General features: G+C 37.3%; 1 protein-coding gene across 8 annotated transcripts in view; it reads left to right on the top strand.

The window, feature by feature from the left end:
* TTC28 (tetratricopeptide repeat domain 28) overlaps positions 1-16,592 on the top strand; it is a 718,078-nt gene that overhangs the window by 383,488 nt on the left and 317,998 nt on the right. For 7 of the 8 annotated variants that reach the window (XM_055374084.2, XM_019018517.4, XM_055374083.2 and 4 more), the window contains 2 exons: positions 4,467-4,739; positions 5,995-6,125. In XM_055374084.2, coding sequence (XP_055230059.1) covers positions 4,467-4,739; positions 5,995-6,125 — 404 coding nt within the window. Of the gene's footprint in view, positions 1-2,518; positions 2,721-4,466; positions 4,740-5,994; positions 6,126-16,592 lie in introns of those variants that run through there. The other variant, XM_063705031.1, reaches the window with a different exon arrangement.

Here is a 16,592-nt window from a genome sequence, read left to right as displayed (position 1 = left end):
TTCTCTCAAGCCTTAGAAAAGACCTTGCCTCTCTTTCCTTCTTATCTCCAGATATTCTCAACTAAAACTATCTGCAGTTCCTAGAAAACACTATGGTTTCTCCGTCTCTGATTTCTATTCAGGTACCACTTCCTCTGGGAAGCCTTCCCAGACCTACCCTGACAGAGTTAATAACAACTTTCTCTTTTGGGGTCCCATAGCACATTTTACCACTTCTAAGAACTCTGGATTAAAAGTTATATTATTATTATTGTTATTATTATTTTGAGACAGGATCTCACTCTGCCACCTAGGCTGGAGTATAGTGGCATGGTCATGGCTCACTGCAGCCTCGACCTTCCCGGGCTCGAGTGATCCTTCCACCTCAGCCTCCTGAGTAGCTGGGTCTGTAGGTCTGTACCACTACACCCAGCTAATTTTTGTATTTTTTATAGACATGAGGTTTCACCATGTTGCCCAGGCTGGTCTTGAACTCCTGGGCCATTGGCCTTGGCTCCCAAAGTGCTGGGATTACAAGTGTGAGCCACCATGCCTGGCCTCATTATTTTATGTATTACAAAGAAAGAAAAAAACTACCGACTATTATGATGACATATTTTTATTTTATGTTTTCCGAAAGAGCTCTTTTAGGCCCCTTTAGATATAAAAGTGACACACCATTTCATAGCACTGTTGATTTCAGAGGTATTAAATCCCAAATTCAGAGATTGTTAATATGTGAATAAATGTGCATCTCTGAACTGATGAAATACAGTATATCTCTTAGTTGAGTGTGATTTTGCTTATTATTAGCCTCTGCTACATTCCTACAAGCTCTTCAAGTGTTAGGAAATATGATTTTGTTCATCTTAAATTTTTAAAGCCTTTACATTTCAAAAACACTTAGTGGTTGATGAATTGATGTTGCAAAGGGCTTTATGTTCTTATGGAGTTGGTTTGACATTGCCTATTTCATGTATTATCCATAGACTCTAGAAAGAAAAGCATCTTAATAGCTATAGGCTGCCAAAACTCTGTTTCACCTAGCCTGATAAAATCACAAAATTAGTCCCTTTGCTAATAGCCCAAGTTTACTCTAAAATTGGAGTTAGAATAATAGAGTTGGAAATAATTGTAGTGATCACCTATACATTTAGAAAACTTATCTTACCACTTGTATATCTAGAGCTTTTGATTATGCGTGTGGACCAGTGAGACGTAATCACAACCCAAGCAGAGAAATTTGATAGTAAAAAATTTTTAAATTTATATACAGTGAAATGGACTTTTGTGTGTATATATCTGTACACATTGACATACATATATACATGAATAGATTTGTGTAACAATCACCAGTTTCAACCTACACATTTGACCAAGTGAGAGACTGAGGCTATGTGACTTTTAAATACAAGTGTCTGTATGTATTTAGCTCAGTGTTTTCCCCATTATTTCACATCAGCTTCCTTCCCTACAAGTATTCTTTGGTCAGTTCAAGCTGGCCTATTCAGCAATCCCTGTCATTTCATGTATCTATTTTCTCTGGCACTTCTGTTAGGACAAATCTTCTGCATAAAATGCCTTCTACTCTCAGAAAATAGCAAAGACTTGTCTAAGCCCTACTCTTTTTTCAAGAGATCAATTTCTTCTTCCATGAAGCTTTCCAGTTGCCCTTGATAATCCCTCCCTTTTCCAAACTCTTATAGCATGTTTTGTATATTATCCTTGCATTGATCTTTGCATTATAATTTATCTTTTGAAGTGTATTTCCTATATACCAAGAAGGGAAATTTTATCTTTTACTTCTCTTTCATCAGTTTCATTTTCATCTAGTGAAAATTCGTACAATTAAAGATTTCTTTCTCTTTTGGGAATCTTCCAGGTATTTCTTTCTGTGGCAATGTTCACTCTTCTTTCTACCATTGTTGTAGAATTTTAGAGGCTCAATTAGATGATTATTTCTCTAACTTAGCTGTGGTTGCTATGGGAAAAGATATCACCAAGTAAAGCATAGTGTCTTTGCTAGCTATCAGTCAGTTTGGGCTGTCAGTTTAGGGCATTCTCCCTCATACACTTCTGCTTCTGCCATCTGTAATAAAAGCTGAAAGCATCAGATCCTAATTTTCCCGTTCTCCCTAGCAGCTGGGACCCCATCCTTGAATCAGAAGCTAAAGGTTCAAAGAAGAAAGGATAGCACAGAATTTGTTCTGGTGGTGGAGGTGGCAGTGGTGACACTCATTTTCCAAGGGTGGCATTCAGTGAGTTGGTGTGGGGAGGAGCATTGTAAACTGTGGTGTCCTGTGTTTGGTTGCAATGGTTATGTTGCCTTCACCAGGCAGCTTTTGTGGTATGATTTTGACTGAGGGTTTGCAAGCCTGGTTTTCCACCTTTCCCAGTAGTCACTCAATGTGTTTCTTTTCTGCTTACAAGCAGCCAAGATTGGTATATGTTGCTAGCAACTAAGAATCTTGCCTGGTGTGATGTCATAGAACCTGGGCTTAGAGCCCTGCAGTGTGTTCTTATCTTGGTTATGTCCCAAGCTTTCCAACTTTGGATAAGTCACTTAAATACTCAGATTCTTCATTTCTAAGAGAGCATATTTTAAAAGTCTTTTCAACTCTAAAATTCTATTATTTTTGTTTCTGCTAATTGGCCAGTGGGATGCTGATGTGATCAACATTGACTGCCAAACTCATCAGCGGACAACACCACCAAAATTCTGCTCACAGTATTTCATTATGGTATTGTGCTTTTGTATTCTAGCAATTCCTGGGTTCTTGTGCCTGTACTTAACCCCATTGGTTAGCTAGTGTTTACCAGCACTCTGCACGGCTTGAATCTTGACAGGTGTAAAAATGTTCTTTGTTCTCTGTTAGTGATCTGATTGAAGGAAAAAAATGCTTTAGGCACCCGCAGGTTTCCAGGTTTCAAGATTTCTGTGGCATTGTTGACTCAGACAAGAGCTTTTTAGTGGAGACTTTAGATTCAAAGTCATAAATTGTAAAAATTACATTTTAATGCAGTGCTATTGGCTAGGAGACTCAAGATTTAAAGAGACCACCCCTTTTATAGTTTTTTTTTTTTACATGTGCATAGTGGAATAACTAATGTGAAATAGTTTTTCAGGAAAGCTAATAATAAATGCTTTTTAAGTGCCATCTCATTGTAGGGCTATCATTAATAACTCTGCAGTTGTCTTTAAAGAAAAAAAGAATTGGGAGAAGGAGCTTGGAGGTTGTCTACATTCAAACTTAGCTTCAAATGGGAAAATAATCTCCTGTGGCTTACTGACCCCTATGTTCTTTTAATACCATATGAAAATAAAATGAGACCAACATTAATTTTATCTTCCATCTTAATAAATAAATTCAGATGATTTCTTTATGGTTTCATTTATGACCACGAGAAAAATGCATAATATTCTTCTAGTCGGGGGCTACTGGTCTCAGAAGCAGCAGTGGATACTGGGTTACCAGTGAGAATGACAAGGGTTTTGTTGGGAGAGCTTTTATTGCATTTTCTAGGAAGAAATATGGACAGGGTTTATTAATCTGTCATTCAGATTCAAGTTTATCAGCCTGGGCGTGGTAACTCACACCGGTAATCTCAGCACTTTGGGAGGTCGAGGTGGGAGGATCGCTTGAGCCGAGGAGTTTGACACCAGCCTGAGCAACCTAATGAGACCTCATCTCTACAAAAATTTTTTGAAAATTAGCCACAGACGATGGTGTGTGCCTGTGTTCCTAGCTACTTGGGAGGCTGAGATGGAAGGATTTATTTGAGTCTAGAAGGTTGAGCCTGCAGTGAGCCACGATTATGCCACTGCACTCCAGCCTGGGTGACGGAGCAAGACCTGTCACAAACAAACCTCTTATCAAATGCCAGACATGTTAGGGACTTTCACCTGTGTTCATGATGAGTTTTCTGAGTACCCACATTGTGCCACTTGCTATGGTGTTACAGTAGTCCTATAGCAGTCTTTAGATTTAGCTGGAAAAATATTTAAAAAATTAATACGTGTAGAACAATTCTAAAATAGTTAATGACCAAACTGTGCAATACCATTAAAATGCAGCACAAGTTTGGATACACAGATTAATGTATGCCAGAGGAGGACCTGGGGATATTCCCAGTACAAGTAGGACTTGAGGGATGTGCCTGTAATATTTTGAGAGGGGAACAGGACAGAGGAGAGGGAACTATTCAGGGAAAGTGGTACATGATGATCACAATGGCCAAAAGAAAGGATAAGACATATACATGCAAGAGTGAGGAGAAGGAAATTAGTGGACTTGGGTTTGTGATGCTAGTCATATGAGATAAGTGGACAGTTAGGGTGGTGCTAGAATAAAGGTTGAAGAGTTTATACTTGAAATAAGCCACAAAAGATATGATAAACATTTGTTTCTAGAGCATATTAGAAAAGATTGTTTTTGTATCATCCTACATTCTCCTGTTATGTTGCTGTTATTGTTGTTTATTTTCAGACTCCCTCGAGCCCACTTATCAGCAGCTTCAGAAAATGAAACTGGACAAGAGTCCCTTTGTGGTCGTGTCTGTGGTTGGGCAGGAACTCCTGACAGCTGGCCATCATGGGGCCTCTGTGGTTGTCTTAGAAGCCGCACTGAAGATTGGCACCTGCAGCCTCAAACTGAGAGGTTCTGTTTTCTCTGCCCTGAGCAGTGCTTACTGGTCTCTTGGAAATACAGAGAAGAGCACCGGATATATGCAGCAGGACTTGGATGTAGCCAAGACCTTAGGTAGAGTGATGCTTCTCTATTTCAATGCAGAAAGGGAACAAAGAAAGCTGAGTAACATGACATGAGTGAGAATAATATGCAATGAAAAGTGATGGCCTGGTTGCTCACACCTGTAATCCCAGTGCTTTGGGAGGATTGCTTAAGGCCAGGAATTTGAGACCACCCTGGGCAAAATAGTGAGACCCTGTTTCTTAAAAAAAAAAAAAAAAAAATAGCTGGGTGTGGTGTACCTGTGTCTTAGCTACTCCGGAGGCCGAGTTGGGAGGATTGCCTGAGCCTAGGCATTCAAGGTTACACTTAGCTATGATGATGCTACTGCACTTCAGCCTGGGCAACAGAGCAAAACCCTGTCTCTTAAACAAAAAATAAAACAAAGAAAAAAAAAGTGAGTGCCTCTAGAACATTCTCTGTTTTAGACTATTCAGGTCTTTACAGCTTTCTCATATAACAAGGTGCCAGCACTCCCAAAAGGCCAAGAGATGTGGAATAACATACTCATTGCCCTCTTCAGAGATTTGGGCTTACAAAATATGTCAAATGATAACATTGTTGGGTGAATCTTTCATCTTAGTTTTAATTTTTTCCTTCATTAGGATGCGTTATCATTTTGTTGAAGGAGATTAGTATAATATAGAGGTTAAGAGTGTATACTGTGGAGCCTGACTACTGGGTTTAGAATCCTGGCTCTGCCCCTTACTAGCTGTGTGACTTGGGGCAAGTTTCTTAACCTCTCTGTGACCCAGTTTTCTCATTTGTAAAATAAGTATGGCTTATGATTATGATGGTCATTATAGTGATTATTCAAGGACTTACAGGATTGGAGTAAGAGAAGGGATAAGGTGCATCTACCACCAGCATACTTGTAAAGATATTTTTTTGTAGATTTGGAGTCAAATGACTGAACCAACAAGCTGATGGTTGTTTAGCATCAAAGGTCATTAGCAGGTCAGTGAGGACTCAAACAGCAGCTAGTTTGTGTTAAGGTCTTTAACCTTTTGTTTCCAAGACACCTAAGTCCCTGTCTGCAGTTGTATGTTATGACAATGAAAGCAGTTGTTATCCAGAGATTTAAATTCTAGGGCAGTAACTCCCCACATAGGGTCTTGTGGAAGAAACAAATACTTTTCTAATAGAAGATAAGTGAAATCTTAGCTAATAAATCTGTGGCTCTTAAATTAAGATGACCATTATATGTTATAAATAACATTATAACTTAGAGAAATTTTTTCTTTTTTTTTTTCTCAATTCAATCCAGGTGACCAGACAGGAGAATGCCGAGCTCATGGGAATCTGGGCTCTGCATTCTTCTCCAAAGGAAATTACCGGGAGGCTCTCACTAACCATAGGCATCAGTTGGTACTCGCCATGAAACTCAAAGATCGAGAGGTAGGAAGTTTATCTGCAGACCAAAAACATTTTTTTTTCTTTTGGAAACGTGGAGCTCTATTTTCTGTTAAAAAACAAACTGTTTCAGGTATCTTAAAATATTACTTTCAGAAGAAAGTATTACTTGAGACTTACTGATTCTGTTTTTCATCAACAATTGGGTGTTCTATATATCCAAGCATAGTCCTTGGATATATAGAAATAGAGAAGACTTTGTTCTTGACCTCATGATCTAACAGCTTTGTCAGATGCATAGTTCTTATTATCTTCAAATGTGCATAAGTTTATGTAAAATTAGAAAAAAACAATGTCATTATGCCATACTCATTAAATTGTAAAAAGCAAACATTGGTTTTTTTAGATCAGATATTATTACCGCAAACTCTTTACATTGTTGCTTTGGTGGATTTTCAACTCAGGAGCATATTGAGTTTGATTGAGATATCTGAATCATACTGGTAAAGAAATATCATCATAGTCTTTATTAAAGAGATGAACTATAATATGCTCAAAGAGTTAATATTCAGTAGATGTAACATGATTAGAGACTGTCTGCAGAGTGGAAAGAAGGTGAGGTTTGGTGTCAGATAGGCCCAGATTTAAATCCCAGCTGCAGTACTTCCTGGCTGTGGGATCTTGGGGGTAGTTATAACTTAACTCTTCTTTTTCTCCTCCGTTTTCTTATTCAGGAAATGATTATTCTATTTATTCCAAACACAGTTGTGGTAGGATTATAAATAATATATGTAAAGTGCCCAGCATGGTGCCAGGATTTCCATAATGGCATTCCACAAAGGAATTCCATGAATGATAGCTTTTATTATAATATTATTAATAGGGAAGAGAAGGTTAATAGCAGAGGCAACAAAAAGTTTATAAATCAATCTATGTGTTGAGAAATATGTTTATTCATGTTTACATCTAAGAATTCTACTATGGGACCTTATAAAGATTAATTATATTGTTTAAATGATCCAGCAACTACGTGTCTCAGGAACATAGTCAGGCACTACTAGGAAGGAATTGGGGAAGAAAAGCCTTTGAAAGCCACCAAAACAGACTATTGAAGGGCCATGGACTTTGGGCAATATTATTCTCTAGAGAGTTACCTGAACACTGTTCTTATTGCCCAAATAACTAACATTACAAACAATTCTTATAAGCCAGATGATCTGATTTCTTGATGTTCAGGGAGTGAAATGAGAGATCAGACTCCTAGAGACAGATATACTAATGGCATTAAGAAGTGAGAGCCAGGTTTAAGAAGTAAAACAGCATAGTTGTCCAGATAGGTCCATTTAGTGAAGGGACAGATTGCTATAAATATGTCAAGAGCTGGCCAGGCACGGTGGCTCACGCCTGTAATCCCAGCACTTTGGGAGGCTGAGGCAGGCGGATCATGAGGTCAGGAGTTGAAGACCAGCCTGGCCAACATGGTGAAACCCCGTCTCTACTTAAAATACAAAAATTAGCTGGGCGTGGTGGCGGGTGCCTGTAATCCCAGCTACTTGGGAGGCTAAGGCAGGAGAATTGCTTCAACCCGGGAAGTGGAGGTTGCAATGGGCTGAGATTGCACCACTGAAGTCCAGCCTGGGTGACAGAGCAAGACTCCATCTTGGGGGAAAAGAAAAAAAAAAAAAAAAAGGCAAGAGCTGCATTTATACTCTTTTTTCCTAACCTTCAAGGTGTATGTATTAGCCCAATTACTACAAAGGGTAGAAAGACTTTTAAGATATCTGAATCATAATGGTAAAGAAATATCATTGTAGGACATTCTTTATGATATCATAGATGTTATAGATGTTAAACAGGAGCAATGAAATTTTTCTGCCTTCCTTCTTCTCAATAGTGTAATTTACGTCATGTTTTATAACCTCTGCTGTATAATATGTTATTAAGAAATCATTGAATTTTGAGGATAGAAGGGACCCTGAAGTAATACTGGTACCCATTCCTTCCCCAAACCTACCCATCTTAGGTTTGCCACCTACCATAGTCACTTCTAAGCCCTTCCAAAATTGCCCTTTGCATAGCCGCTACTGCAGTAGCACAAGCCTGCCTATTGGGATCTTCTCCTTATGTATAAGTAATAGACTCCAGGGCTGATTTAAAATTCCCCCTGAGGAGAATTTCTTTTTTCCCTTATGTGAGGAGAGTATGTCCAGCTACCACATTCCTTTTCTAAGCTTAATAATATTCTCCTCAAAGTTTCTGATTATTAAGACTTTAATAATCAACCTCTTCTGGCCATTCCCTTTTCACAGTGGCCCATTTGGGTTGTCAGCCATAGATAGATAGCTCAACTATTGCAGAGGCCTCCTGAGTTGTTCCTCCTGTTTAGCCCATGCTCCTGCTTGATGTTGCTGAAGCATATTTATCTGATTCCTTGACTGACCTATGGAATTTCCCCTTTTCCTACTGTGTTTCTTCTATTGTGTTTGCTTCTGGAATTATAAAGTACCATTCATTTTCATGAGAAATTAATGTATTTTTCTTAGTTTTTTATTCATAAATTTATTTCGTGTATCTGATACATAGTAAGCATTCAGTAATTCTTTTTAACTTTCTGTTGGAGGGGGGGAACATTTCAGATCTACTCTTTTAGCAAATTTTAAGTATGCAATATGATTTATTAACTGTAGCTTCCTGGTATACATTAGAGCTCTAGAACTTATTTATCCTACATAACTGAAACCGTATACCCTTTAACCAACATCTCCCCATTCCTCTCCCTCAACCCCCTCTGGTAACCACCATTCTGTCCATGCTCTGCTTGCATGAATTCAGCTATTTTAGACTTCATATATAAATGAGATCATGTAGTAATTTTCTTTCTGTGTCTGGCCTATTTCACTTCACATGATATTCTCCAAGTTCATCCATGTTGTTGCAAATGTCAGGATTTCCTTCTTTTTTAAGTCTGAATAACATTTCAATATATGTATGTGTCTGTGTGTGTGAGCTATAACTCCTTTACACTTTCGTTTCTTGATAGATACTTAGGTTGTTTCCATATCTTGGTTATTGTGAATAATGCTGCAGTGAACAAGGGCATTTCTCTAATTTTTAAGGTTGTTTTTGAATGCTGCTTCTTACCTGCCCATGTTTTACTGGAAATCTTTATCCCTGTATCCCTGAAACCAGCCACCAATTGTCAAGACTGGAGTTAATATTGGTTTAGAACTTACAGGAATGTACAAAATATCTAAAGGGAACTATTTCAGCAATATGTATTTTATCTAGGTTAAGAGTTTTAGTTGGCCATTCTGAGATTTAATTCAGTTAAGTGTGATGTCTTCTCATAAGGCACCTAATACTCTGCTTAGGGTTCAAGGTCTGGGTAGTGTGGTGTGGGGTTACTCCCTTTGAGGGACTTACTTTCTTTTTGAGGCAAGCTTTAATACAGGAAAATATTAAAACATTGTTTCAGCAATAAATGATGAATGCTGTCTTAATCACTGCTGAAATTCTGGAATTCTAGAGGGGCAGAAACTGGTATAAACCTGAGGAAGCTTTGTGAAACAGGTGAAACTTGGAATGTGATCCTAAACTCTGGTTAGCATATCAGTCATGTTTTGCTGAGTGATAAGAGAGTTCATGGCTTTAGCAAAGACCAGATATTTACCACAGTCCTATTCAATATAGTCACAGAATCTTGTTTTTCATAAAAGTTGGTATAGTGTTGGGTACAGTGGCTCATGCCTATAATCCCAGCACTTTGGGAGGCCAAGGTGGGCAGATTACTTGAGCCCAGGAGTTGGAGGCCGAGGTGGGCAGATTACTGGAGCCCAGGAATTTGAGACCAGCTTGGGCAACATAGTGAAACCCCGTCTCTGCAAAAAATACAGAAATTAGTTGGGTGTGGTGACACATGCCTGTAATCCCAGCTACTCAGGAGGCTGAGGGGAGAGGATTGCTTGAGCCCGGGAAGCCAAGGTTGCAGTGGGCCAAGTTCACACCACTGTATTCCAGTCTGGGCAAGAGAGAGAGAGGCCCTGTCTACAAAAAAAAAAGTTAATATTTATTAGTTTTATCCAATTACATAACAATTACATGAAAATAACTAATTATAAGCCTATGTATAACAATTACATAACAATTACATGAAAATAACTAATTATTAATTATAAGTTAATATTTATTAGTTTTATCCAATTACATAACAATTACATGAAAATAACTAATTATAAATACTGTTAATATTTTTGGTATGCTCTTTTAGTCATATATGTAATTATAATTGTTTATATTTATTGAAACCAAAATGGAAATCTTCTTGGAGTGCTGTATTATAATTTTTTGCACTTATGTTTTTCCACTTATAACACATTTCTTCATTTTATTAAGTGTTCTACTGAAATTCTTATGACTTTCTCATAATTCATTTCATCTGTTTTCCTACTGTTATATATTTAGGTTGTTTCAAAAGTTTTGGTATTATAAAATCTGGAAAAATATCCTTGTAGGTAAATCTTTAAATACATCTCTTATCATTTCCTTTAGTTAAATTATTAGAAGTGGGCTGGTTTGGAATAAACATAGTAAGGCTTCTTATACTTATTACTGATTGCTCCCAGGAAAGCTGCATCTGTTTCAGGCCTATCAGCAATGTATCAGAGGTTTCATTTCCCTGCCTTGGCCAACACTGGGCATTAATATTAAAACCAAAAAGTCAATTTAATAGGTTAAGAAAAAGTTAGTATCTTATTGTTTTAATTTGCATTTCTTTGATCACTACTTGGGTCGACTGTTTTTTAAAATTTCTTTTATAAAGAGCTTTATGCTTATATTTCCTTTATAAATAACTTTAATACTCTAAACCTGTTTTCTTCTATAGTGGTATTGGTTATTTTGTATTGGTCTGATTCTGGGCATTGCTGTGTCATCCCACTGAGCTGTTAGGCACTTTGTGTTCAAATAACACACAGTTTTAATTATTATTGCCCTATAATACATTATATTTGCTAGAGAAGTCCTATACCATTATTCTTTTTTTTTAATGTCTAGGATATTCTTGTCCCCTTGCCCCATAAATGAACTTTAAAATCATTTTGTTAGATTTTAGAGAATCATTCATTGGGGTGTCTATTGGAATTGTATTGAATTTACATATTACTTATGAATAAATTGATGTATTTTCAAGTCAGTCTTCCATTTAGTTGCCTGGTCTGTCTCTCCATTTATTCTTACATGTCCCCTCACTGATCTACACTTTTAGGGAGATTTTCTTTTCCTATACACTTCAGGTATCTTATTGGAAATGAGATATTTTTTTCATTGTGTGTGTGTGTGTATGTGTGTTTTGAGACAGGGTCACTCAGGCTGGAGTGCAGTGGTACAATCATGGCTCACTGCAGCCTTGACCTCCTGGGCTCAATTGATCCTCCTACCTCAGCCTCCCAAGTAGCTGAGACTATGGGCGCATGCCACCATGCCTGCCTAATTTGAAAAAAATTTTTGTAGAGCAAGGTCTCACTATGTTGCTTAGGTTGGTCTCGAAGTCCTGGCTCAAGCAATTCCCTCACCTTGGCCTCCCAAAGTGCTGGGATTATAGGCATGAGCGACCACGCCAGGCCCTCATTGTGATTTTTTAAAAAAATAGTTTTTGATGGTATGTAGGAAGGGTGTTCATCTTGCGTGTTTTGTCATGAAAATTATATTAGTGCATAATTTTTTGTTGATTCTCTTGTAATGCAAATTATTTGAAGATAATGATAATTTTGTACATCTCTGTTCTGTTACACTCTTATTTTTTCCTCTTAATTATTGCACTAATTAGATCTTTGAGAACACTCCCAAACAGCAGTCTTACCATCTTCAATTTTATATAAGTTTTTTATAAGTTCAGTCAATACAGATTTTATGATTATCCTATTCTTATATTGTACCTGTGATCCTAAATTATACCTTGTTTGCCCTTTTGCATCATTTTGATAGTGAAATAAAATACAGTAAACTGCCTTTTGAAACAAAAATTAATACTGTAAATGCTATGCGTGGGAAGAATACTAAACTGCATCTTTCTACCCCTTGCGTCTTTGGCTGTAATAAGTTTTAGGATTTTCCAAAGTAGCTAGATAGCAGCCTGAAAGTAGTTTGTCTGCCTACCTTTAAAAAGCAATAGGTTTTCTTTAAAAAAAAAATATTTTTTTTTTTAGATGGGGTCTCGCTCTGTCGCCTAGGCTGGAGTGCAATGGTGCAATCTCGGCTCACTGCAACCTCTATCTCTCAGGTTCAAGTGATTCTCCTGCCTCAGCCTCCCAAGTAGCTGGGATTACAGGTGTGCACCACCACGCCCAGCTAATTTTTATTTTTAGTAGAGATGGGGTTTCACCATGTTGGCCAGGCTGGTCTCGATCTCCTGATCTCAGGTGATCCACCCGCCTCGGCCTCCCAAAGTGTTGGGATTACAGGCATGAGCCACTGTGCTTGGCCAAAAAAAATTTTTTTAAAAATTTTATTGTTTTTTAAAGACAGAGGTCTTGCTACATTGCTCAGGCTGTAGCGCGGTGGCTATTCACAAGTGTGATCATAGTGCACGGTGGCCTTAAACTCCTGGCCTCAGGCAGTCCTCCGGGCTCAGCCCCCTGAGTGGCTGGGACTACAGACACACGAATGCATAGCTTAATAGGTTGTCTTTTCTACTGTTGCTGTCAGATGCTTAATAGGGGAGGTGGTATCTTCTCCACAGGATTTTTTTATTCTGACTAACCTTCTGTCTACTTTAATGGCTTCAAAATTAATTTTAATTGCCCACAGAGGCCTTCCTATGAGTTAATATGAATTGTCAGAAGAGTACATAAATTACATAGGATTAGAGATAGTGTTCTCTATTCAGGAAATCTGATATACAAATATGCTGGTAACTCCAAAGTATTTTTTATCAGTCTGATTTGTCTCTTGAGCTTCATACTCTCTACCCACCTGCCTCCTGGATACATACCTTCAACTCTGTTGACCGAGCCCTCAATCTGTGCCTATTTCTGCATTCACCATTGTCCTGTTGCCCAAACCACCTCCTCCCCTCACTCTCATATTTGGTTAGTTACTTGATTCTCTTCTTCTGTATTAGAAATCTCTTTCCTGCCTCCTCCCATCTCTTTTACCTAGACTGTTGCAGTATCCTCCTCTAAGAACTTTTCACAGCTTTTAATAAATATTCTTATGCAAGTGGAGGAGAAAAGGATGTATACTACTTGGGTCTATGAGCAAAGTCTGAAGCTGCTGCTGTGAGTAGATAATTTCTTTCCAATATAGGATAGTGGTTGAGAGTGTGAAATTAGATAGTCAACAAACTTGGGCTTGAATTTTGGCTCTGCCATTTACTACCATGTGACCTAAAAATTATATAGCTTTTTTTTTTTTTTTTGAAACGGAGTCTCGCTCTGCCGCCCAGGCTGTAGTGCAGTAGCGTGATCTCGGCTCACTGCAAGCTCCGCCTTCTGGGTTCAAGCCATTCTCCTGCCTCAGCCTCCCGAGTAGCTGGGACTACAGGCACCCGCCACCACGCCTGGCTATTTTTTTTTTGTATTTTTTAGTAGAGACGGGGTTTCACCGTGTTAGCCAGGATGGTCTTGATATCCTGACCTCGTGATCCGCCTGCCTCAGTCTCCCAAAGTGCTGGGATTACAGGCGTGAGCCACCGCGCCCAGCCTATATAACTCTTTGAAGTGTACTGATGGAATCATGAGTTGTTTCCAGTTTGGGGCTGTTATAAAAATGCTGCTATAAAATTTTTGTGAATATCTTTTGATGAGCATCGCACTTATTTCTGTTAGGTATTTGGTCATACATATGATGTTTAGATTTAGGAAGTTTTTGCTAGTTTCCTAAAGTGGTTATACCAAGTTATATCATCAGCAATGTAAAGAGTTGTTAAACCTTAATTACAAAATTTAAAAAGTAAAAAGAAAAAGGTATATGGAAACACACATCTGAGCAAATAACTCTGTATGTGTAGTTTAATGGAGGAAGTGATTCTAATAGTATCTGTTTTGCTTATTGTTGTGAGAATTAAATTAGTTCATATAAAGTGCTTGATGGCGATAGTGCCTTAGACATAATTAGGATGCAAAAGGGATGCTATTGTTATTATTGATGTTATTGTCATAATTATTTAAATTACTCATATGAATATTGCATATGACTACATTATATCAGTGTTTGTTTTAGTGTGAAGTTGTTTTTCCCTAAATATTCAAGTAAACAAGATACTCCTTGAAAAAGTGCTGTAGATTTTATTAGATAGCTTTGCATACCTCTTGTCACACGGGGCTATATAAATATTCTAATTTGTGAAGCCCTGTTTTAACCCTGCCCTGATTCTAGTTTCTTCTTGATCTAGTCCATCTTCTATAAGCTCTTTGAGTTATCCTTCTAAAATTTAGTTCTGATCATGAATTACATCATCAGAAAAAGCCTGCTTAAATTTAGCCTTTGACACCTTCCTTTTCCCTCCAGGATAAAGTCCAAACCCCTTCATAACCTTTTCTTATTACTTTTCTTCAACTACTCTGTATATTGTACACCTTTTAATCTGTTTATGCAAGTCTACTGGCCTTCTGCTTTTACCCTTCTGTACCTTTGCTCTTTCTGGTCTCTTTGCATAGAAGGCCTCATCTTTGACCCTTAGCAACATTTTCCTTTTTCAGGTTTAGTTGTCATTTCTGCCACATTGAAGCTCTCTTTCTCACTTCTCATCTTCTCTACCTAATATCATATTAAATGTTAGTTAAGTCCAATTTATCAGTACTTTTGTTTATTAGTTAGAGCCTTTTGTGTCTTGTTTAAGAAAATGTTTGTATATCCCAAGGTCATTGCATTTGGATTTACTGCCACTTGGAATTAACTTGTTTGCATTGAGGTAGAAATTAAAGTTCATGTTTTTTCCCCACATGTATATCCAGTTGACCCAGCACTCTATATTCATGAGACTGTACTGCATGTTACTTTTGTCATAAGTAAGATATAAGGTATACATATAAAGACTCTGCTCTGTTAATAATTTTGTCTATCTTTATGACAATAGTAAATTTCTTAGTTATTATAGCTTTTTAATGAGTCTGGATACTTGATAATGTAATTTTTGTAGCTTTGTTCTACTTCAAGATTGCTGAAGATGTTTCAGGTTCTTTATATATATGTATGTCTTAGAATTAGCTTGTCAGTTCTCCTTTCCTCTGCTAAAACATCTTGCTGGAATTTTGACTGGGTTAGCATTGAATCTATAAATATATTTTAATCTTATATTCCATAAACGTGGTATGTTTTTCCATTTATTTGGGCCTTGTAGAATTTCTTCCAGCAGTGTTTTATTCTTTTCAGTGTAGAACTGTTGCATATCATTTCTTAATTTTATCCTTAGGTTTTGTGTGTGTGTGTGTGTGTGTGTATGTGTGTGTGTGCATCCTCACTATTGTAAATGGTATTTTTAAATTTTATTTTTCCCTGGTTCCCTTCCTTGATCCAGATATTCAGCAACCCTGGGAACAGTGTTATTTGCTCAGCCATCTGTATTCCCATACTACTTGTTTTTTTATTGTTATAGTTTTATCATTACATAAGTAATGTATGAGTTAGTTATTGATGTAAAAGATTTAAAAACTGTCTTTTCCAGAAGTAACCACTGTTACCAGTTTGAAGTGTATTCTCGTAGATTTATACTGCTCATTGTGGTAGCTACTTCCACATGTGGCTATTGAGCATTTAAAATGTGGGTAGTTTTAATTGAGATGTGCTGTAAATGTAGAATAAGCTCTGGACTTCAATGCTTAGAATGAACAAAAAGAATGTAAAGTATCTCATTAATTTTTTATATTGTTTAATATAGTGATAATATTTTGGCTACATTGGATTAAAATGTGTTATTAAAGTTAATTTTACTTTTTACATTTTTATGGATTACTAGAAAGTTTAAATTATATTTGTGGCTTTTATTATTTTTCTATTAGTGGGGTTGTAGCCCATTTTCTATGGATTTAAATATACATGTCTAAAAATGTATTGTTTTATTTTTCATAAATGGGAATGTGATATTGTTCTCCAAATGATTTTTTGTTACTTAACAATCTTGAACCTCTGGAGGCTGAGGCAGGAGAATGGCGTGAACCCAGGAGGCGGAGCTTGTGGTGAGCCGAGATCACGCCACTGCACTCCAGCCTGGGTGACAGAGTGAGATTCTGTCTCAAAAAAAAATAATAATAATAATCTTGAACCTCTTTTAATGTGAGCACTCATGGATCAACTACATTGTTTTGTACTGTGTACTAGTATGTATTATGGGTGTGCCATTCGTCCACTGTTGAAATTCAGGGAGTTTTTTGGGTTTTGTTGTTGTTGTTTTCTTGCCATTACGAACATATTTGCGGTAAAAAAGACCATATATAAGTCTCTTTGTATACATTTAGAACTAGAATAGCATCTGAGAAGTGGGATTGCTGGGTCTACAGGTGTCTTACACATTAGATT

The sequence above is a fragment of the Gorilla gorilla genome, chromosome 23 (genome assembly GCF_029281585.2).
Source record: "Gorilla gorilla gorilla isolate KB3781 chromosome 23, NHGRI_mGorGor1-v2.1_pri, whole genome shotgun sequence".
NCBI lineage: Eukaryota > Metazoa > Chordata > Mammalia > Primates > Hominidae > Gorilla > Gorilla gorilla.
The sequence above is the reverse complement of the archived record's forward strand: the minus strand, read 5'-3'. Positions and strand labels throughout refer to the sequence as shown.